At 42.1% G+C, this 24,906-nt stretch overlaps 1 protein-coding gene across 1 annotated transcript; it reads left to right on the plus strand.

Moving 5' to 3' along the window:
* Positions 1 to 15,905: 15,905 nt before the first annotated feature.
* On the plus strand, positions 15,906 to 16,626 carry LOC129052908 (PHD finger protein 14-like). The gene is made up of 2 exons (XM_054544442.1): positions 15,906 to 16,155; positions 16,242 to 16,626. Exons 1-2 carry the CDS (start codon positions 15,916 to 15,918, stop codon positions 16,569 to 16,571), a joined length of 570 nt encoding a protein of 189 aa, XP_054400417.1. The 5' UTR covers positions 15,906 to 15,915; the 3' UTR covers positions 16,572 to 16,626.
* Positions 16,627 to 24,906: the final 8,280 nt, after the last annotated feature.

Consider the following 24,906-nt stretch of genomic DNA (forward strand, 5'->3'; position numbering starts at 1 on the left):
GACAGTGGGGTGTTAAAGTCTCCCATTATTATTATGTGGGAGTCTAAGTCTCTTTGTAGGTCTCTAAGGACTTGCTTTATGAATCTGAGTGCTCTCGTATTGGGTGCATATATATTTAGGATAGTTAGCTCTTCTTGTTGAATTGATCCCTTTACCATTATGTAATGGCCTTCTTTGTCTCTTTTGATCTTTGTTGGTTTAAAGTCTGTTTTATCAGAGACTAGGATTGCAATCCCTGCCTTTTTTTGTTTTCCATTTGCTTGGTAGATCTTCTTCCATCCCTTTATTTTGAGCCTATGTGTGTCTCTGCACGTGAGATGGGTTTCCTGAATACAGCACACTGATGGGTCTTGAGTCTTTATCCAATTTGCCAGTCTGTGTCTTTGTATTGGAGCATTTAGCCCATTTACATTTAAGGTTAATATTGTTATGTGTGAATTTGATCCTGTCATGATGTTAGCTGGTTATTTTGCTCATTAGTTGATGCAGTTTCTTCCTAGCCTTGATGGTCTTTACCATTTGGCATGTTTTTACAGTGGCTGGTAGCAGTTGTTCCTTTCCATGTTTAGTGCTTCCTTCAGGAGCTCTTTTAGGGCAGGCCTGGTGGTGACAAAATCTCTCAGCATTTGCTTGTCTGTAAAGTATTTTATTTCTCCTTCACTTATGAAACTTAGTTTGGCTGGATATGAAATTCTGGGTTGAAAATTCTTTTCTTTAAGAATGTTGAATATTGGCCCCCACTCTCTTCTGGCTTCTAGAGTTTCTGCCAAGAGATCTGCTGTTAGTCTGATGGGCTTCCCTTTGTGGGTAACCCGACCTTTCTCTCTGGCTGCCCTTAACATTTTTTCCCTCATTTCAACTTTGGTGAATCTGACAATTACGTGTCTTGGAGTTGCTCTTCTCGAGGAGTATCTTTGTGGCGTTCTCTGTATTTCCTGAATTTGAATGTTGGCCTGCCTTTCTAGGTTGGGGAAGTTCTCCTGGATAATATCCTGCAGAGTATTTTCCAACTTGGTTCATTCTCCCCATCACTTTCAGGTACACCAATCAGACGTAGATTTGGTCTTTTCACATAGTCCCATATTTCTTGGAGGTTTTGTTTGTTTGTTTTTATTCTTTTTTTACTCTAAACTTCTCTTCTTGCTTCATTTCATTCATTTGATCTTCAATTACTGATACCCTTTCTTCCAGTTGATCGAATCAGCTACTGAAGCTTGTGCATTTTTCACATAGTTCTCGTGCCATGGTTTTCAGCTCCATCAGATCCTTTAAGGACTTCTCTGCATTGGCTATTCTAGTTAGCCATTCGTCTAATCTTTTTTCAGCATTTTTAACTTCTTTGCCATGTATTCGAACTTCCTCCTTTAGCTCGGAGAATTTTGATTGTCTGAAGCCTTCTTCTCTCAACTCATCAAAGTCATTCTCCGTCCAGCTTTGTTCTGTTGCTGGTCAGGAGCTGTCTTCCTTTAGAGGAGGAGAGGCGCTCTGATTTTTAGAATTTTCAGTTTTTCTGCTCTGTTTTTTCCCCATCTTTGTGGTTTTATCTACCTTTGGTCTTTGATGGTGGTGATGTACAGATGGGGTTTTGGTGTGGATGTCCTTTCTGTTTGTTAGTTTTCCTTCTAACAGACAGGACCCTCAGCTGCAGGTCTGTTGGAGTTTGCTGGAGGTCAACTCCAGACCCTGTTTGCCTGGGTATCAGCAGCAAAGGCTGCAGAACAGCAAATGTTGCTGTCTGATCATCCCTCTGGAGGTTTCGTCTCAGAGGGGTACCTGGCCGTGTGAGGTGTCATTCTGCCCCTACTGGGGGGGTGCCTCCCAGTTAGGCTACACAGGGGTCAGGGACCCACTGGAGGAGGCAGTCTGTCCGTTCTCAGATCTCAAACACCATGCTGGGAGAACCACTACTCTCTTCAAAGCTTCAGACTGGGACATTGAAGTCTGCAGAAGTTTCCATTGCGTTTTGTTCAGCTATGCCCTGCCCCCAGTGGTGGAGTCTGCAGAGCCAGGCAAGCCTCCTTGAGCTGCCATGGGCTCCACCCAGTTCAAGCTTCCCGACCACTTTGTTTACCTACTCAAGCCTCGGCAATGGCTGGTGCCCCTCCCCCAGCCCCGCTGCCACCTTGCAGTTCGATCTCAGACTGCTGTGCTAGCAATGAGCGAGGCTCTGTGGGCATGGGACCCTCTGAACCAGGCACGGGATGTAATCTCCTGGTGTGCCGTTTGCTAAGACCATTGGAAAAGCACATTATTAGGGTGGGAGTGACCCGATTTTCCAGGTGCCATCTGTCACAGCTTTGCTTGGCTATGAAAGGGAATTCCCTGACCCCTTGTGCTTCCCAGGTGAGGTGATGCCTTGCCCTGTTTCAGCTCGTGCTCGGTGCGCTGCACCCACTGTCCTGCACCCACTGTCCAACAAGCCCCAGTGAGATGAACCTGGTACCTCAGCTGGAAATGCAGAAATCACCCATCTTCTGGGTCATGCACGCTGGGAGCTGTAGACTGGAGCTGTTCCTATTCGGCCATCTTGGAACCGCCCCTCCAAGTGTACTATTGATTTTTCTCAGTAAAAGTAAACATATACTGAGAGTCAGAATGGAGGAAGATAATGACAAATGGAGAGCATAGGTCTATTACCAAACAATGAGTTTTGTCCAGGTGTTTGTTTGCTAGGATAGTGATAGGGCTGAGAACCAAAGGGAATTGAGGTTTAATAAACCTGTAGAATTTCTATAAATCTTGGAATACCGTATATCCTTTTCTGTTTTTTACAGGGAGCATAGGAGTGTTTTGAAAAGTAGAAGTTGGTATGAGTAGTCCACTGACTGTGAGTTACTGGTTGATGGGCTGAAATTCAAATGTGGCCCCTGAATTTAAGAAGTATTGTAGCAGTCTTGGGAGTGGGAGGTGATAGTTTTAATGTTTGAGGATTCTGCTTCCAATATTTGTCTATTATAAGTGGGTCTAGAGCTCCTAAGGACTTCAGGGCTGTAAGAAAGCATTTTAGTTATTTTGAATTATTAGAGGATGTTAGAAGCCTTAAGGGGTAAAAAGAAAGCAGGATAGTCTGTAAAAGTTGAGAAAGGGCAAAGGTGTATTAGGAAAAAATAGAGGATTTCTAAAGTGAGACTTTCAGTGAAAGAGTTTATGTGAATATTCCATAAAGTCTCTCTGCAAGAGGATTACTGGTGTATTTGAGCAAAGGAGAAAGCAGTGTTGTAATTACAGACACCTGAGTGACTTGTCTAATGGTTGGAAGAGTGGCAACTTGTTAAACAAGTTGTATAATCCTGCCACATAAACCTTACTCAAGGAAGGGTAATAGGAAAGAGTGAGACATTTATGATGGAGTAAGGAGTCCATGTGTGCACTAAGAAGGTGATTGTGTGCCCATTACAATAGTATAATTTCACCCTCTGTATAAGGATATCTGTGGACATACAGGGCTTTTTCCTTCAGAGAGATATCTTTGGGGAAAAAAAAATCTAATCTCTTGTTTCCCCTTTCACTTTAAGGCTGAACAATCTCTAATCTACTGATCATTTTCAAAAAATATTCAAAATATCTTTATTGACAGTGAGCTTCAGAAAGAAACTGAGATAGATGTATTAGAGCCCTTTCCTTCTGGTTGTTTAAATTGATAAACCCTGAGATTACATTGAGTTGATTTAGATTTTTCAAGTATGGCAACCTTATGATATTGAGTCAGAGCGTGAATCTCAAAGAGGGTATCTGTGCCGGTTTATGTAATGCTTTTGTCTGATTTCTGTTAGAGATTTAAAACTATTAACAAAGCTGGAACTATATGGTAAATGATGAGACCAGAAAAATCCTTCTAGATTATTTTTTAAATTTATGTTTAAAGTTGGAGATAAATTTGTCTTGCTGTTTGCATTTGTGACCAAATTTGGAAGTGAAAGTCAAGTGGATAGAATCAAAAACATTGCCATCAAATTTCTTGGCTTTGTATAAAGATGTTATGCTATTTTTAAATTTATCTGAATGTCATCATTTATGATGACTCATCTAGCCATTTCAAACCAAAGGCCAGCATCTCCCGTACCCACAAGGAGATTGACCAGTAGATTTTAAAAGCCCTGGTGAGAAAGCCCCAAGGAATAGTCTTAACTAATTGGAAAATTACTCTCAATTTTTCCAGGGATCCAGAGAATATTTAACAATGTCAATACATTCAAAAGAATACCATAATTTAAAAATAATATAGTCTCAATTTGTTGTTCTTGGAGTCTTTGAGTTCCCTGAGAGCCCTCAATGGGATGAGGGAGCAAAGACTGGCAAAGGTGGTGGAGGTAGGAATATTTAAGGAGGACAAAAGAAAGGATTAAAGAGAACTAAAGGTTAGGTCAAATGTAGTTAATAAAAGGGGAGAGTAAAGGTGGAAGGTGTGATAGAAAGGGATAGTCTTAGAAGGCTTTGGGTAAGGGAGATGACTTTTGATAAAAGTAATGGCTTCTGAAAGATTTTGTGGGAGATAAGTTTTTCTGCCTCTTCATACTAGACAAGATAAGCAGACCATTGCTTGGATGAGATATTGGATATGCAGGACTCAGTATCCCCTAGCAAGTGAACAAGTTTAGCGATACCCCAAGATCCCCAAAGTGGTGGTTCAAAGTCAATGTTGTCTTTAGAAAAACTGTAGTATTTTGGAAGAAATTAGGTGGAATTAGAACTGTAGTGACAGTGTATGAGCCCTGTGTGGGAAGAGTCTAAGGGATATCAGTTAGTTTAAAGGTTTCTCAGGATAATGAAATGATCACCTGTCAGGCCCAAAGGCATTTAAACACAAGGTATAATTTCCAAGGAAAGACTCAGGGATATTAATCCCCCTAAGAAAAGCAATGAGATATTAAACAAATGCATGATTTTTTCAAGATAGAGTCAGGGTCATAAACCCCACTCAGAAACATGGAAATGGAATATAGAAAAACAGAAGAGTACTTAAATAAAAGAAAAATAAAGTCAACTGCTTCCTCAGCTAAAACACAAATATCTGAGCATGGGATAAGGAGTTACCATTCACCACCATGAATCCTGATTTACCTAGCCAGAAAAAGACACAAAGTGTCCTTGAAGATGGTATCAATACCTGAGTAAAAACAGTAAGGTCCAAGGGTCAGTCAACACTCTGAGTAATGTCAACATATGGTAAGAGATTTTTAAAAAGCTATCCCAGATATTAGTTTCAAAAGACTTTATTAAGGGAGGATATTACAATGAAAACATTCTGAAAGTCTAAGGCAGAAACATCTCAGAAAGGGGTGAACAAAAAAAGCTGTTATATGCAGATACCATGGTATAGGTAGCTGTAAAAAGGGGAAGGCAGTGGTAAAATCTCTGGAGAAGTTATTGAAACTTAGTAAACTGTGTCAAACCTTGCAATAACATTAAAGTCTAGGCAAGGAATACTGCTTGTTTTGAAGAACATGAGAGGTGGGTCTGTCTGAGATGGAGCAAACAAATTACAGTGTGGTAAGTTCACGTAAAATTTGAGGCCTACTTGTTTTAGTCAAGCCAGACTAAACTATGCCAAGCCCAAAGTTTGATCCTCCTTGTCAGGAAGGACCTTGAAGGAGGTGCTTGGTTCAGCGTGAAACCAGCTTTGGTGACTGGTCAGGAAGTGCATGGGTCATGGAACTTCCAGTCTAGAGGACAACTAGGAAGATGTGCATGAATGGAGGTCACAGTTATCCTACAGGAGAATCCTGCAGGAAGTGCATGGGTGTAGGTAGCATCCATCTTAGGGGATGTTTTGGCAGCACGTGCATAGACAGAAGGTGCAGTAAGCTTAGAGGAAGAAATGGCAGGTGTTGCATGGGTGGTGGTAGGACCCAGACCATGGATGCATACATGCATGCAGAATGCAGCCATCCTAGGGGAGGGATAAGCGAGTGGCATCAATGTAAGATTCAATCATCCTGTAAAGGACTTCACAAAAGACGATGTGTTGGAGGATGAATACAGCCTAGAGTAAGACATTGCAGGAGGTTCGCATGTAGAAGGCACATTTGGTCTAATGTACCTTTCAACGGGAAGTGCATGAGTGGAAGGAACATCAAGCTTAGGGCAGCAGGCATCAAGAAGAACATGAGTGGGAAAAGCACTCTACCTACAGAAGGAATTAGCAAGAAATGCATAAGTAGACAGTGCAGCCAGTCTAAGTATGGTCTAATAGGAAGTTCATGGGTAGAAGAATGAAATTGGACCCTTATATCACAACATGCCCCCAAATTAACTCAATATTGATTACAGATTCAAATGTGAGATCAGACACTGTGAAACAACTAGAAGAAAACAAAAGAGAAACACTACATGACACTGATCTGGACAATGATTTTTTGGATTTTACCCCAAATGTGCAGACAACAAAAGCAAAAATAGACAAATGGTAATATATCAAACTAAAATAGTTCTGTGCAGCACAGAATACAATTAATAAAAATTTATCTCCCAACAAAATGGGAGAAAATATTTGAAACCATACATTTGTTAAGGGGTTAATATTCAAAATGTATAAGAAACACAAACAATTTTATAGGAAAAAAAAATTTAAAAATGGGCAAAGAACCTGAACAGACATTACTTAAAAGAAGACATATAAATGACCAACAGATATATTTAAAAATGCTCAGAATCACTGATCATTAGGGAAATTAAAATTAAAACCACAATGATATATGTTTCACATCTGTCAGAATGGTTATTATCAAAATGATGAATGAAGGGTAACAAGTGTTGGCAAGGATGTGGAATAAAGGAAACACTTGAACACTAGGTAGGAATGTTTATTAGTACAGTCATTATGGAAAATCGTATGGAGGTTCTTAAACAAAAGCTAAAAATTGAATTACAATATGACCCAACAATCCTACTTCTAGATATTAACCCAAATGATTTGAAATCAGTTTGTCAAAGAGATATCTAAACTCCCATGTTTACTGCAGCCCTATTCAAAACAGTCAAATTATGGAAGCAAATTAAGTGTCTATCAACAGATGAATGGATAAGGAAAATGTGGTGCACACATGTGTCACTGAATGATAGCGGTACATTCTGAGAAATGTGTTGTTAGGTGATTTTGTTGTTATGCGACCATATCATAGAGCACACTTACACAGACCTAGATGGTATAGCCTGCTACACACCCAGGCTATATGGTGTAGCCTATTTCTCCTAGGCTACATACGTGTACAGCATGTTACTATACTGAATATTGTAGGTAATTGTAATACAATGATAAGTATTTGTGTATCTAAACATATCTATATATAGAAAAGGTAACGTTGCACTACAATGTTATGAGGGCCACCACAACATCACTAGGCAATAGAAATTTTTCAGCTCCATTATAATTTTACGCAACCACGCCATATATGTGGTCCACCATTGACCAAAACACCGTTATGTGGCATATGACGGTATACATACACAATGAAATGCTCTTCAACCTTAAACTAGAAGGAAATTCTAGTATTTGAAACAACATGGATGGAATTAGAGAACAGCATGCTAAGTAAAATAAACCAGGAACAGAATGACAAATATAGCATATTCTCACTCAAACGTGGACCCTAAAACAATTAAATTCATAGAAGCAGAGTGAAGAATGGTGGTTGCAGAGGTTGGAAATTGTGGAAATTGAGGAGATGATGGTCAACAGGTGTAAAGTCTAAGTTAACAAGGGTACCTTTTTTTGAGATCTATTGCCCAGCATGTGTATATAGTTAATGATAGCCTCTTGTATATTTCAAAATTGTTAAAGAGTAAATTTCAAATATTCTCATCCAAAAAAATAAGTATTTCAGGTGACAGATATGTTTAAAAGCTTGATTTAATTATTTCACATTATATTTATAAATTATAACATCACTTTGTACCCCATAAACATATAAAATTATCAATTATCAATTTATAATAAAATAAAAATTATCTAGGTGAAGGGTGCATCCTAGGTGAGGTAAAATTATAGATATCATTATATATAATTATAATTATAAAAGTAATTTTACATATATTTATAATTATATATTTTTATATTTATTTTATATTTGTTATATATTTATATATATTTTGTATTTATATATTTTATATATTTATATAATTTTACCTCACCTAGGGTGTACATGGCAGGAGCTGCTCAGGTAGAAGGAGTATCCAGGCTATAAGAGTGTTCTGCAGATAATGCAGGCCAGAGGATACAATCTAAAAAGGGAAGGACATGGAAGGTGGTACATGGGTTCAAGGTGAAACTAGATTTGTGTAAAATTTGGAAAGATGTGCTTGGGTGAAGGGGAAGTCAGCTTAATGAAAGACCAGGCAGAAAGTACATAGTTGTAAGGAGCTTCAAGCCTAGGGAAGAACAGGGAAAACATTCATGAATAGAGAGGGCAACCATTCAAGGGGATAATTTGGCAGGGAGTGTATGGGTGGAGGGAGAATTCAGTATGGGGGAGGATTAGAGAGGTGATGCATTTGTGGGGAAAACCATCAGCTTAGACTTTAATCTTTTGGGTTCTCTGGGCCACATTGAAAGAAGTAGAATTGTCTTGGAGCACACATAAAATGCACTAACGCTAATAATAGCTGATGAGCTTTAAAAATTCACAAAAGAAATTACAATGTTTTAAGGAAGTTTACAGATTTGTGTTGGGCCTCATTCAAAACCATCCTGGGCCGCATGTGGCCCTTAGGCCACGGGCTGGAAGCTTGGCTTAAAGTAAGACATGGCAGAATGTTTATGGTTGGAGAAGCCATCAGATCTAGAAAAGGATTTGGGAGGAGATGCGTTAGTGAAAGGTACAGCCAGCCCACCATAGGACAGAACAGGAGGTTCCAGGGTGGAAGACACAGTCCACTTATAGGAAAATCAGGAAGAAATGAACAGTGGATAGGTCATTGCACATATGAAAGGATATGATAGCAGTGAGCGGATGTTAAATGCAGCCAGTCTAGAGAAATAACAGTAGCAGATGCATGGGTTAATTTTCAGCCAGCCTAGGGGGTATTATGCCAGGAGGTGCATGAGTTGAAGGTGCAGCCAGGCTATGGTAGGACCAAGTAGGATATGCATCACTGGATGTTGCAGCCAGCCTGTGTCAGAAACTAGCAGGAGGTGCACGGGACTAGTGAACATCCAGGCAAAGTGAGATCTTGGCAATGGGCACAAGGGAAGAAGGAACATTCAGCCTATCACAGAAACAAGTTCATGATTCATGGGTGAAAGAAACATCTAACCAAACGGTAGACCAGAATGTAGTTCATGGGTGGAGGGATAAACTAACCTGGTAGAAGACCAGGCAGTACATGTAGAAGTGGAGGTTATATTCAGCAGAGGGAAGGCCACGGGAACTATAGAAGCGAAGCATGTAGCTGGCATAATGGAGGACATAGAGGGAGGTAAATCGGTGTAGAAAAGATCTAAGCTAGATGAGTATTCTGATGTATTGGGGGACATTCAGCCAGATATCGGGTGAAATTCGCCCTCGATATTTTACGTAGGTTCTTTTCTATTTTCCTTAAGTGTCGGCCAGTCTGAGAAATAAAGGGACAGAGTACAAAAGAGAGAAATTTTAAAGCTGGGTGTCCAGGGGAGACATCACATGTCGGCAGGTTCCGTGATGCCCCTTGAGCCGTAAAACCAGTAAGTTTTTATTAGCGATTTTCAAAAGGGGAGGGAGTGTACGAACAGGGTGTGGGTCATAGAGATCACGTGCTTCACAAGGTAATAAGATATCACAAGGCAAATGGAGGCAGGGCGAGATCACAGGACCACAGGACTGGGGTGAAATTAAAATTGCTAATGAAGTTTTGGGCATGCATTGTCATTGATAACATCTTATCAGGAAACAGGGTTTGAGAGCAGACAACTTGTCTGACCAAAATTCATTAGGCAGGAATTTCCTCATCCTAATAAACCTGGGAGCTCTACGGGAGACTAGGGCTTATTTCATCCCTACAGCTTTGACTGTAAAAGACAGCCGCCCCTGAAGCAGCCATTTTAAAGACCTACGCTCAGGGATGCATTCTCTTTCTCAGGGATGTTCCTTGCTGAGAAAAAGAATTCAGTGATATTTCTCCCATTTGCTTTTGAAAGAAGAGAAATATGGCTCTGTTCCACCTGGCTCACCAGCGGTCAGAGTGTAAGGTTCTCTCTCTTGTTCCCTGAACATTGCTGTTATCCTGTTCTTTTTTCAAGGTGCCCAGATTTCATATTGTTCAAACACACATGCTCTACAAACAATTTGTGCAGTTAATGCAATTATCATAGGGTCTTGAGGCGACATGAATCCTCCTCATCTTAGGAAGATGACGGGATTAAGAGATTAAAGTAAAGACAGGCATAGGAAATCACAAGGGTATTGATTGGGGAAGTGATAAGTGTCCATGAAATCTTCACAATTTATGTTCTTCTGCCTTGGCTTCAGCTGGTCCCTCCGTTCGGGGTCCCTGACTTCCCACAACACTGATGAAGGCAAATGGTCTGAGGGGGCAGCCAGAATATGTGGGACATGACTGGTAGTGCATGAGTTATGGGTGCAGCAAGCCTTGGGAGGATATGGCAGGAGATTAGGCATGAAGGCAGCCTAGGGGACAACTTGGCAGAAAATGCATAGATGTCAAGAGCTTCATGCCCAGGGAAGGATTAGGATGACTTTCATGAATGAAAGGGAAAGTCACCGAGGGAGATTCCAGTAGTAAGTGCATAGGTGGGAGGCATTCAGATTAGGGGAGGATTTGCAAGAAGATTCATTAAAAGAGGTTGAAGCCAGCTTAAGGGAGGACATGGGAAAATGTCCATGGGTGGCAAAGGCATCAAACCTATGGTAGGAATCAGGAGGAGGGGCATTATTGCACAGAGTAGCCAGCCTAGGGCAGGACATTTTCATAGCTGTCTGTGTGCAAAATGCAGCCAGCCTCAGGGAAGATCATCAAGAAGTGAATGGTGGCTAGGTCATCCAATATATGAAAGGACGTGGGTATAAAATGCAGCCAGCTTAGGGAAGTACCAGCAGAAGGTGCATGGGTGAGGTCTCAGCCAGCACAGGGAAGGTTATGTCAGGAAGTGCATGGGTGAAAGGTATAGCCAAGCTATCATAAAGCCGGGTAGGATGTGTGTGGTTAGAAGGTAAAATCCACCAGGAGGTTCAAGGTGACAGGAAGCTTCCAGAATAAGTGATGTCTCAGCAAGAGGTGCAAAAGAGGAACATGCAGTCTATGGTAGGACAGAGTGGTCAGATAATGGGTGGAGGAAACATCCAGCCAGAGGGAAGACCAGAAGTTTATGAGTGGAGTGTTCAGTCAGTCTAAAAACATGCCAGGGTGTGTATATGCAGGCTACAGCCATATTAGGGGAGGTGTTAGAAGATGATATACATGTGGAGGGTGCAAACAACCTAGGGGCTGGCATGGTTGGAAGTGCATGATGCGAAAAGAAAATAATACCTCAGGAACTCAAGCTCACTATATCAAAGGGAAAAGTTAAGCTTGGGAACTGAGTCATGCAAAAATCTAACTTCCTTTTGTTCCTAAACAGATAGCAGCAAAGAAAGAAGGCCACATATCTCCCCAGGTGACTTCTCTCACAAATTTCTTACAAGGAAATTCCTTGCGGGCCCCAAAATCTTTACCACCTAAAATAGAGTTGTGTTTAATTTCACCCTAACAATGTGAATTAACAGCTTATCTTCACATGTATGAGACAAAGACAAGACCAGAAATCATCCCTCTACCCACCTTAACAGAAATGCATATTTGACTTCTTCCTCTACTCTGTTTACATTATCTAAAATACAGATATAAAGAACACTAGACAAATGCATAATTGACTATTCTTTCTCTGCTGCTCCCTATTTCCCCTTTAAATATTGAAATATTCAAAACCCTCTTTGGAAAAAGTGTGGACCACAGATTTTACTGTGACTTTTGTCTCTTTTTCCTGGGTGTGTCCTCAATCTTGGAAAAATAAACCTCTAAATTGATTGAGACCTGTTTCAGACACATTTTGGTATACAATGGGAAGAGGGAACATCCAGCAAAAAAGGAGGTAGTTGCAAAAATGCATGGGTGGAGAAAATATCCAGTCACTAGTAGGATCAGGTGGGCAGTTCATTGGTAGTTAGAGAATCCAGGGTAATGGAGGAAATGGCAGCAGTTGCAGTATAGGAAAGGGAAGTAAGCTTAGGGGAAAACCTGCAGAAAGTGCCTACATAAAATATGCAGTGAGAACCACCAAGAAGTGCATGAGTACAAGTGAGACAATCACCAGTAGGTTCAAGTATAGAGGGATCAGAAAGCCTAGGGAAGACTAGACAGGAGATGCATTAGTGGAGGGAGCATGCAGTCTAATGGTGGACATAGCAGGAAGTTAAAGGTTTGTGGGAAGTATTCCAGTTTCTAAACCAGCAGCATGTGAGTCAGAGGAGGGAGCAGAGGGTTCATGGGAAGAGGTAGCATTCATCCTAAGGTAGAATTGGTAAAAATTGCATGCATATAGGAAGGAACAATTCCATACAGGGACCGAGCAGGTATTATATATGGAGAGGATGCAGCCTTATTATGAGTGGAATCAAAAGGATCTGCAAACATGGAGCAGACAGCCAGGAGAATTGGCTATAAGTACATGGTAAAGGAGGCATCCAACCAAGGTGGGGAATCTGTGGGTTTATATATGCAGGGTGCAGCAAGAATAAGATAGGATTCAGCAGACAGTGCAAGGGTGGAGAATACACTCAATCTAGGGGGAGGAAGTTTCAGGTGGTGTATGGTTGGAGAGTGAAACTAGCCAAAGAGAGGTACATAGGTGGAAAAAACATGTAGCCCTAAAAAAGGATATGGGAATAAGTACGTGGCTGGAGGAAGCATCCACCCTAGGGGTAGTCTTGGCAGGAGTTGCATGGATGGAGTATTCAGTGAGTATAGGGACAGATAAGGCTATAAGCTCATGGGTAATGGAGCAGCCATTATAGGGTAGGACCTAGCAGGAAATGCCTGAGTCAAGGTTGCAGCCAGATTTAAGTACAGGGCAGAAGGCACATATGTGCAGGGGACATCTAGCTTGGGAGTGACACTAAAGGATATTTATGGATGTACAGTCTTGAGAAGCACTCACCAGGAAGTACATAGATCAAATGAGCATCTATCTTAGAGTTGGACACAGTCAGAGCTCTATGGGTGCAGCCAACTTAGGAAGGACCTGGCAGAAAGTACATCGGTGGAATGTAGCCAGTCTAGTGAAGGGCCTAGCAGGAACTGTATTTTGGAGTGTTAATCCTGCCTGGGAAAAATACTAGGCAAAAAATACGTGAATGGAGGGAGCACAGAACAGAGGTGAGGACATTGCAATAAATCCATAAGTGGAGAAAACATCCAGTCTAGGGTAAGACTCAGCAGGCAATGTATGGGTGGAAGGAGCATTCCACCTGGGAGAGGACTCAGCAAGAGGTTCGTTGGTGAAAAGTGCCACCAGCCTAGCAGAGGACACAGCAAAATGCAGAGTTTTAGAGACTTTCTCTCCTTGGGGAGAAGTAGGATGAGATATATTAATAGATGAGGGTGCATCCATTGTAAGGTAAAATCTGGTGGGAGATGTACTGTTGGAGGGAGCATGGGAGGATGAGCATGGTTTGGGATGCATGGCTGGTGTTGCATGATGTAGGGTGGACCTAGCCTAGGGGTCAGCCCATCAGTAAGTGCATAGTAGAAAGGAGAATCAATCCTTGAAAAGGACCTAGCAGGAGATACAGAAGAGGAAGCATTCAGGTTAGAAGAGGGCTTCATAGAAAGTTCATTAGTAGGTGGTTATACAGGCCCAAGGGAGAATGTGGCAAGTAGTTCATAGTTGGAGCATACAGTCAGCCTAGGAGAGAATATAGCAGGAAGTGAATAAGTGGAGGGAGAGTCCTTTCAAAGAAAACTCAGCAGGATTGGTGTAGCATTCTTCTAGAGGATAAACTGGCAAGACATGCATGGGAAGCAGTTGCATCCAGACTGAGGGAGGAGTAAGAAGAAGGGGTCTTAGTGCAGAAAATAGCCATTGTTAGGGAGGACCCCGCAGGAAGTGCATGAGTATCAGACGCAATAAGCCTCGAGGATGATTCGGAAGGAGATGCAAAGCTGGAAGTTTCAGCCTTTAATTTTAAATCATTCATAATCTAATATATTAATACCATGTGGAGGTAAGAACACCTTACATCCTCACACAATCATAACTGAAGGTGTTTCCAAATTATGGACATGTAGACATGCAGAAGTAGAGAAATAGAGCATTTAATTTCATTTTAGAAATTTCAGCCATGATTCAAGAATAAACACAGAAACAGTAAAAATCCCTGGTACAGATATCCAGTGGTTGTTTCCTTCCCAAGGAGCATGAAATTCTTCATTGGTTTGAGCTGAAAAATAGACAGAGAACAATTGATGCAACAGATTCTGTTTTCTCTCACTCAAAAAAGAACAGAACTCTACAAACTATCAATCTATTTAGAAAATATCCAAATGGTCAGATCATAAAACAAATTCTCACCACATGCCCAAGCAAATGCACTTTTAGGTATATACATAAGACAATCAAAGATACATGTTCATACAAAAACTTGCACACGAATGCTTATAGCAGCATTATTTATAATAACCAAAAGGCAGAAACAACCCTAATGCCCATCAACTAACAAATTGATTAAAAAATGTGATTTATGCATATAATGGTCTATTTTATAGTCATAAAAATGAAAAAGTACTGATACACACTATAATGTGAATGAACCTTGAAACATTATACTAAATGAAAAAAGCCAAATTTCAAAAGGCCACATATTGTGTTGTCCCATTTACATAAAATGCCTACAATAAGCAAATCCGTAAAGATAGAAAGTAGATTAATTTTTGCCAGGGGCTTATGGGGAGATGGGAATAGGAGTGACTGCTTAACAGCCTGAAATCTGATAGGGATGATAATTGTGAATGTAGTGTAGTAATGGACACTGAATTGTACACTTCAAATGGTTAAATTGATAAATTTTATGTTATGTGAACCTAATTAAAAAGTAAAGTAAATACAAAGCCAAAAACTCAATTCCCAACCATGGTTTTCAACAATGGGAAAAACTTATTGGCTGTAAAATAAACCAAAAACAAAACAAAACAAAAATGAACCAAAAGCAAAACACTAAATTAACATAGAGGAAAACACAAATTATAAAAACAGAGTCAACAAAGTACTATTGATGAATTAGATTCACATAGGAGAGTCAATACAACACATGCTGGGCTTTAAACTTGCATGTGTGTAGTGCGCTTCTGTCATCAAAGTTTACATGGTTCTAGTAGGTAAATCAATTGGACATATCAGTGTGTCCTACAAAACAGGTAAATTATCAAGAGTGTAAAATCATGACACTCACAGAAATGTGAGCACGTTAAAATATTTATCACATATGGAAATTGGCAGATATTATAACCAGTATAATGGAGAATCCAAAGAACAGAAACATGCATACTGATCAGGAATACTGAGACGAATATGTCAATGGAGGCAAAACTGGTTACTGTAGTGTGTATTGGTGGGGGGAGACTGAACCTACAGTTGAGGTCTCTAAGTTGTGCATGTCTCTCAGCGACCTACAACTTACAAACGGATGTAAAAAAGCTCAAAGACAACGCAGGACTAGAATCAGATAGATTACATGGGGTTGTATCCTATGAACAAGGAAAAGGTTTTCATTGAAACACATTTTTTGCTAGAATGTTAAAATCAAGTAGATAGTTAGCATTCCCTTAAAAAGAAGTTCCAGTTACTAGGGTGACCAGATTCCTCTCATGGGCATTTCTAGGCTGAGGCCTGATCACGGCCCAGTGGACACCAATGACATCACAAAGTGGAGGTTGTCACTAAGGCAACTGATGACCAGTGAGGGGCTGGAGCACAGGGGTATAGTGGGCTGCAGTAAGCAGTGGCACCTTGAGAGACTCAGGCCAGCAGAAAAATCAAGCTGTGACAATCAGGGCAAAACCCAGCAAACATCATGGCTGGAAACAAACAGAGTTGCAGCTCCTGTAAGCCTAGAAGACAGCGCCTTTCCCGTTCCAGAAGAGCGGAGCTGCAGTTTCCTGTTAGCCGCATGGAACGCTGCCTGCGAGAAGGTCAGTATGCCCGGCACCTGAGCTCAACCACACCTGTTTTCCTGGCTGCTGTTCTCCAGTACCTGACAGCCAACATCCTGGAACAGGCAGGCAAGGAGGCCCAGAACAGCCACAGGGTGTGCATCACCCCAGAACACCTGAAGAGAGCACTGCAAAAGAATGAGCAGCTCAGATGGATCTTGGAAGAGGAAGATGACATCCACTCTCAGGAAGAAGAAATGCCCCAACCTGAGGAGGAGGAGGAGGAGGAGGAGGACGAGAGAATGGAGAAGGAGGAAGAGGAGAAAAAGGAGGAGGAGGAGAAGAAGGAGAAGGAGAAGGAGGAGGAGAAGGAGAAGAAGAAGGGAGGATTCCTGAGTTTCAGAGCCGTGCGGGACTTCATCAGCAACCTCTTCCAGCTGCTAAAATTCCCATAGATGAAAGACCCCAGGTTGCTTCCATCTGCCCAAGCTATTAAACTGTGTAAATGCATGACAGTGCTCCTGACTCCTCTCAGTTTCTGTCATTTTGGGTTGGAGGTGTCTGTGAGACATTTAGGAGAAACTATCCCTAGAGAGCTGAAGTGGGGGAAGAGGTAGCCTGTGTGGGGAGTGTTTGAATCAGTGATTTAGAGGGGGCAGTTTCCAATGGTGATGGTGAGGGCACTGGCCCTGTGGGGAGGAACTGGCTGGGATAAAGACACCGAGACATCCTCATTGTCTCTGAACAGGAAGGCCTTGTGAGGCCAGGGAGTTGGCTGGGGGCCTCCAAGGCTTGTTGAATTCCCAGCCTGATGCTGGGGACTGGGGTGGAGCTGCAGACTCTGACTGAGGTGCGGGAGGCTTTATTCAGGACAGCAAAGGTCTGAAATCAGAGGGCGGTGGCCACAGGGGTGGGTGGAGAGGGGCACACTGGCTGGCATGAACTTCATGGGACAGGGGCTTTACATGGAGATTGTGTTGGGGTTGTCCTTAGGGCCATTTGGGAAATATGCTTGTCTGAATCTCAGAAGCCTTTCTTGCCACATGATTTCCACTGAACCTCATATTCCTAGGCAACTCATTGTGAAGATGCCCACCCCACCACTGGGTGATTCCTTATGGAGAACTATAGAGCATTCCCAGCCTTAGCCCAGATCGTCACTTTCTCCTCTGTGCATTTGAGCAGCAAGCAGGCCTCTCTCCAGCATCTGCAGGTAGGGAGTCTCCTTCAGCTGATCACATCATGGTGACAACAGCGCCCTCTCCACTTGCCAAAGTGAAACATCTTTGTTTTCAGGGTATGTGTTTCTGCTAGTCCAGTGTCCTCCAGTCAGAAGTGAGTGCCTCTAGGATGAGTAATGGCAGCAAACTGATCATTTTCCTCATATCTTGACATATTGGCTAAGTAGTTTTCTGGTGTTTAAAAGCTGCTGATGTTGCTCATGGCTGTGGCTTATTGTAGAACTAGACGTAATGTCCTGGATACTTCACTGGAATGCACATCTGAGGACTTCTTTCAAGGCAGGAGAAGCCATAGTAGGTGGGTGGCCCGTGGCGGGTGCATCCCTCTGTGTAGTCAGGTGGTCACCTTACAGTTTATGCAGTCGTCAACACTAACGGTCACTGTGACCCTCTAAGGACCCAGGCTTCTGGGCTCCTTCAGACTCTGTTTCATGTCTGAGGTGGAGTTTGAAGGTTGACCTTGGATGAGCCCCTGTTTCAAGCTCTCTCCAGAGTCAAGGGGCATGGGAGAGTCAAGGGGCATGGGAGAGTCAGCAGGAATGACCACCATCCCTTTAAGAATTGTGTTCAGCTGTGCTTGTGGGTTTCACAGGAAACATGGGGGCCACAGCCAGCATAGCATCAGGCTAATGCGGCACCCTGCCAGATCCCCCTTCCACATGTGCAAGTTATCCTACACCCAGGGGAGACAAGGAGGAAGAGAGAATCGCTGCCATTGGGAAGGCATGAGCTCACCCATGTTTAGGCCTTTTGCGCATTTCTAACAGTCAGGAGGGAAAGGTGAGGAAGTAGTCCCTCTGGCCTGTGCCCTGTGGACAGGACTGCATTGGTGGCCAGTGCCCTATTGGGATTGGGAAAACTAACTCCCGAGTGGGCAAGGACAGAGGCTGGAGTGACTGTGGCTTCCAACTTGTCCAGTGATCACAAGCAGTGTCAGGGCAGGCCGGGGTCAAACTTGTGTCAAGACTGCAGGAAACATCATGTGTGAGGAAAGATGAGCACCAGAGTTGAGCCTGGGGGCAGGGGACTTGGAGGTTAATGGTGGCTTGGTCTTGGCATGAACACAAGGCCTGGTTACCAGACTGGCCTCTCAAAGAGAACATCCTTTGCAACAGAAGCATTTTGAAGGCCCAGGTCTCCTGGGCACATACAATGTGACAGATATTGCACATGTGTTCTGAGGGAGATGGCAAGATTCTTTACAAAAGGTCTTTGGAGCCCCAAAATAGGATTCAAGTAAAAGAAAATATCAAATACACTATTTCCCGAATGCACGGATTACATACTGCCAGCCCACATGCCTAATCTGGACAACAGGTTTACTAATCCTACATAGACATTACTAGTATCCATTTTTAGAGATGTGGCCACCAAGGTTCAGAGATGTTAATTAGCTCACTCAAAGTCACATGATGAGTATGTATAGCATAGTGGGGGCAAGAGCTCAGCTTCCTTACCTGTTTTGCTCTTTCCTCTACTCTATCCTGAGAAATGGGCCTTGAGAAAAAAATTAATGTTTTCTTCTAGAAAACAGAAACTAGTCTTCAATACTAAGATGTTAGGGTCTATTGGATATCCAGCAAAGCATCAAAATAACTTATTCTCAATTACCTTCATTTCTGTTTTATTTGGTGAAGGCTGGATAGGCTAGGATTAAAAAGACTGATTGTATGAAACTGCTTCTCAACTGAGGTGTTTTTGAGAACTGCCTCTGTTCACTGTCATGGTCTTAAAGGTGATTATGTGTCATCAGAAGTTTCTGTTAGCTGAAGTCTGTATCAAAGAGACTGTTCTTCAAAGTACCAGTACTGAGGGCACTGCCTTTTTCCTCAAAGCTGTGAAATTGTCTTTTGTCGTCAAAGACAAGAACTCTGGTTTTTATCTGGTGGCAGAGCCTTTGGGAAGCATCAGAGTAAACTGAAAAAATTATCTGGAGATGACAGGTTTTAATTTAACAGCTCATCAATATAACAATAGACAAACCTAATTATTTTAACACAATGCTATCCATAAAGTGAAAGAACAAATCTTTGTGACATTCCAGGAATTCCATGGAAAACCACAAAGAGAGTTATAGATGCCAAAGATACTGTGAAAGTTTTATTCTTTATATCATTTTTCATAGAGAATTTAATTTGGGAATGTAAAATTTAAAAGTTGACTAGAGTTTTATGCACTTGAGATGGGCAGAACTCAACAGTAGGTGTGTGGGTAGAGGAAACATCCAGACTAGGTATAAACTCGTTGGGAAGTCCATAGGTAGATGGCACAGCTAGCCTAAAGGAGGTATTGGTAATTAGTGCATGGTTGGAGCTAGTCTAAGAGGGACATAGCAGGAAGTGCATGGTTTGAGGAATCCTCCAGCCTTGGGAAAGATATTGCAAGAAATGTATGAGTAGAAATATTATATAGCTTAGGGGAAAATTCAGCAGGAGATGCACATTTGGAGGAAGGAGTCAGTCTACGGGAGGCCTTGATGAGAAGTCCATGGGTCAAGTGAGCACCCAGCCCAAAGAAGAACATTAGAAGAGATGCATGGGTGGAGAAAACATCCAGCTTAGTAAAAATAAAAAAAAACCCCACAAAACAAACAAAAAACACCTCAGCAGGAAGTGTATAAACTTAGAAGAGAGTTGTGCATTTGATGCTATAGGTTGAGGTTGCAGCATGCCTAGGAGAGAAATTATCAGATGGTATGTTGGTGGAGGGAGAATCTATGGTGGAAAAGGTCTTGGCAGAGAGTGCATTATTGGAGGGCACAGCAAATCTAGAGGAATTTCTGGAAGAAGGTTTATTGTTGGAAGGGGCATCCAGCCTAGAAAAGGACTCTGAAGCAGTTGCATTAGTGGAAAGTGCATACAGTCTAGGAAAAAGGTTTATAGGTGGAGGCAAAAGGTTTATAGGTGGAGAATGTAGCCAGTTTAAGTAAGACATAACTGGTGGCACATGGAGAGAGGGAGTATCAAGGATGTGGGGAAGAATGTGCAAGAGTATCATGGGTATATGGAACATTCAGCCTAGATAAGGACCCAGAAGAGGTTTTACGAGAAAGGATGGAGTCATTCTAGGGAGTCTTCTTAGGAGGTTATTGGGTAGAGGTAGCAATCAACCTAAAAGAGGACTCAAAAGGGTGTACATGGATGGATAATGCAGCTAGCATAGGGGAGGGATTCAGCAACTCGTGAATGGGTCAAGATGGCATCCAGCCCATGAGAAGAGTAAGCAGGAGGTATGTGGTGATGGGAGTATACAGCCTAGAAGAAAAACACACAGGAGGTGCATGGATAGAGGATGCAACCAGCCTATAGGGGGACCCAATATCAGGTTCAGTAGTGGTGAGTACAGCTGGCTTTAGGGAAAGCCCAGCAGTAGCTGCAGGAATGGAGGGAGCATTCACAGGAAAGGAAGAACTTTCAGCAGGTAAATATTGAATGAAAAATTATAAATCTATCCTAAGAGAACACATAGTAGAAGGATCATCCAGTGAAGGGAGGAACCTACAGCAGGTGCATGGTTGAAGCAAGTGGAAAGCCTGGGGAATGACATGACAAGTAGTGGAGGGATGAGCGGAGGGATGCAGCCAAAACAGGAAAGGAATTAGCTGAAGGGGCAAAGATTAATGATACAAGCCTGCTGGATGATCTGAGAGAAAGTGAATGGCTAAGAGGGAGAAGTCAGCCTGTGGCATTGCATGGCAAGATGTGTACAGATGTAAGAGGAGGAAGTCAGCCTGTGGCATTACATGGCAAGAGGTGTATAGATGGAAAGTGCAGAAAGGCTATGAGAGGCCACCCAGACTGTTTATGGCTGGAGGATTCATCAAGTCCAGGGGTGGACTTGGCAAGAGATAATGGATGAAGCATACATCAAGTCCAGAAAAGAACATAGTAGAAAGTGGATAAATGAAGTTTGCAGCTGGCCTAGGGTGGGATCTGGCAGGAAGTTCAGGGGTGGAGTTAACATCCAGTATTAGGTAAGACTTGGGAAAAGGGGGAGTAATGGGTAATACAGACAGCTTCAAGAGGAAATGGCATAGAGTGCATAGATTGAGAGTAATGCCAGTTTCGGTGAATAATTTGTAAAAGTTGCATTCATTTAGAGAGCATCCAGACTAAAGGGAAGCTTAGCAGAAGGTGCATGGGAGGGTAGGGGAGGTTGTCACAGAAAGTGTATGGCCAGCAACAACATCCTTTTATTCTCTCTGCTTCTCCTTGTGAATGACCCTCTGTGGCCCTATGTGACACACCATGCCTCTTGTCCTCTGGAGAACTGTAATAAACACTTCTTTCAAAGGCAGTTATCTTCTTGTCTATCATCTTGCCATACCTAATTATAATAAAACATATCTCGAGTACATTTTTAAACAATTGGTGCACTGAGCAGGGTGGTTTGGTGATTGGTGAGGATGACATGCCTCTAGACTGCTCTTGGCTTACTAACTGAATCAAACAGAGAGTAAATACTGCCTGGAATGGCACTGCTGGCTTGTATTTTAGCAGCTGCCATTGTGTTGTGACTGTCAGGTACTGCTCTGATTCTCCAATCTAAATTATGGTACAGCTCAAAAAGCTGAGTCCTCCCTGAGCAACTGTCCTTAGAGTGCTGTAGTCTGGGTAAAGAAGTCTCCAGTTGACTTCTTATGTATTTACAATGTGTCCAGAAGTGACTATGGTAACTGGCTATTGTACTATGTGAAGGTTGTCCAGAAGGGACAATAGTGTGAAATAATGTATCACAAGACCAAGAGCTTTGATTTTAGAAACAAGCATAAGAACAAACCAGGCAGTGCCACAGTTGCCCTCATGGAACTAGACTCCAAACCTGGGGAGACTGACTGGGACACCGTAGAACAGGAGATGCCACCTATAGGCAGGACCACAACACCAAAACACTGCCACAAGTAGTAAAAAACCAAAGAATAAAAACCACTGGAAAGAGGAGTGAATAGGAAAACAAGGCAGAGACTGAGTTGGGACCTTTTCCTAATATGCAGTTACCACCTTTTGAGACACTATAGGACTCTAAAACATCATCCCCAGACAAACATATGTATTAGAGACATGGGCATCTCTCATGAAAAAAAAATTAAAATGGGCCAGCCTGCTTATAAACTCCAACAACCAAAAAACCTGCTAGATACCATCGAATCTCATGCAGCAGGGGAAGTTCCCCTCTCTTTCCTTCAATTTGGTCCAAAATAGTGGATAGGAGATGCCCCACTGAGACGAAGAAAGGCACTTCCAGTTCCTAGTTAATGGGTTTCTAATACCATGTCCTGACCTTCAACAATGGCAGCCACCTAACTCCCTCCTGAAGGAGACAGCAGCTCCCCAAAGCTTGTCTCACTGCCTGGGGAAAATCACCCACATACTACTAAAGTTTTCACTGAAGCTCAAAGAATAGCCAACATTTTCTGGTCCTTTTAGGTACAGGGATACAGATAACAGTTACCCTGGGTATCCCATCTCTTTTCAAATATATATGTATATATATACATATATATTTGCAACCTATTTAAAATTCAGGGCATATTGGGTCACCCCATTAAGGACATATGGGTTCCACTTGATGCTAAAATGGGATCTCTTAGCTAAATTCCTTGTGATATTCCCTCTGTCTCTGGCCCATCTAGTCATAAGCATGAATACCAAACACGTTAGGGCCACCTCTTAAATTGAAACATGCCAAAATCCACACCACTTGCTATGAGACATGCTCAAGGAGAGATCATAGTCCCTCTTCCTCCCCTTAAAATTGTCAATAAGCCTCAACACAAGCTATGACAATGTGCAGCTTGACTCAGGCCTATTATTTTAATCTTTTAAAAGATGGAATTGTGGTTCCTATCATCTCTCTTTTTAATTGCAATATCTGATCAAAGCAAAAGGCAGACAAACAAGACTGGCCTATGTATAGATTACTGCCACCTCAATGCGTTTGTTCTGTCCATGGAGGCACATTTTCCTAACATTATTGAAGTTATTAGTATCAGGGTTCACCTAGTGATTTACTTGTGGTAACACATCTAGTCAATATTTTCTACTCAACATCCATTGCCAAAGATTCACAGCCACATTTTGCCTTCTCCTTTGAGGACACACAATATACATTCACTTGATTATCTATAGACTACCTCAATAGCCTGGCAATAGCACATAACTCTGGAGGAAGGACATAATTCATCAATTTACAGCATTCCCACTTTTGGCACTATGTAGATGACATCTTACCTAGGAGACCGTCTCAAGATAATGTTACACAGGGCTTACATACCCTTACACATCACCTCCAAGATAGGAAATAGACATGAATAAAATACAAGGACCTGCAAAGATGATAAAATTATTGTATATCTTGTGGTCATCAGAGGGTTCTTCCATTCCTGGTTCAGTAAAACACGAATTACTCACCCCCTTCATGGTACCACAGACACTTAGACAGGCCCAAGATCTCCTGAGCCTCTTTACCTTTCAAGACCAACACATCTCACATATATTCATTATACTTGGACCCACATATGAGGTCATATGCAAGTCAAACTTCCTCCATTAAGGCCTCTCACAACAAATCTTAATAGTCAGATAACTTTACAGTAGGCATTGACCTTGGTTCCCTTGGGATCCAACTTTTAAATCAAGGCTTTGGCTACAAAGGACTATGCCTCTTGGAGCTTCTGCATCAGGTATGGCTTTAAGTGGTTGCCCATGGGTTTTTGGAATAAGTAACTTCCTCAAATGGCAGATATACACCTCTCAAACAACAAATTCTGTCCCTTCTGGAAACTGAGGCCCTAATTGGCTCAATTCTATTTGACATCCAGACACAAATCCTTATCATGCCTTAAGTCAAGACTCCATGCCAAGAGGCTAGGCATGGCCACAGAATCCTCTTTGGTTAAGTGGAAATAGTAATTTAGAGATTCAGTTAAGCCTGATGCCACAGGCCTTTCCAAACTTCTGAAGGATTGGCTTCCCATGTGCTCAGTCCCTTGGCCATGCCTATTAAGGAGGTGGAGGTACACACCATGTCATTCCTAGTAGTGATCTAGGGAACCCCTTGAGATCAAATGTCTGGCATAGGAAGTCAATATGCCTCACCAATGGCAGGGCCACCATCCCACATTGTAGGAATCAGTGGTGAGTGGTGGCATACCACACTGCTTCTGGTTCCTCTATCACAAGGATTAGACATGAGGGTTGGCCCAGTTGGCAGAGTTTGAGGCTGTCTACCTGATTTTTCAGGATGCCCTGCATTGCAAATTGCCTGAGATTTGTTTGTTGACTGATTCCTGCATGGTCGTCATTGGGTCAGAAAAATTGAAGCAAGATAATTTTACCATTCAGGGAAGGTCTTTGTGGGCTATCTCATATGGCAGACATTACTTCATCCCCCATACTTATTCTTGTTTTGCACATCTCTGCATATACCAAATCAAATAAATCAGAATCACATTACAATTCTATCACAGACAGCTTAGCGAGAAATAAATTCACTGTACTAATACATGGACCTGCCTCTCCCAGATAATCTCCATTGTCTGCTTTCTTCA

The sequence above is a fragment of the Pongo abelii genome, chromosome X (assembly GCF_028885655.2).
Source record: "Pongo abelii isolate AG06213 chromosome X, NHGRI_mPonAbe1-v2.0_pri, whole genome shotgun sequence".
In the NCBI taxonomy this organism is placed as follows: Eukaryota; Metazoa; Chordata; class Mammalia; order Primates; family Hominidae; genus Pongo; species Pongo abelii.

Excerpts from the sequence above, each read along its gene's own strand:
- LOC129052908 (XM_054544442.1), top strand. The coding sequence starts at position 15,916 with ATGACCAGTGAGGGGCTGGAGCACAGGGGTATAGTGGGCTGCAGTAAG. Across the intron at positions 16,156-16,241 it reads GGAACGCTGCCTGCGAGAAG|GCAGGCAAGGAGGCCCAGAA; the intron begins GTCAGTATGCCC and ends ATCCTGGAACAG.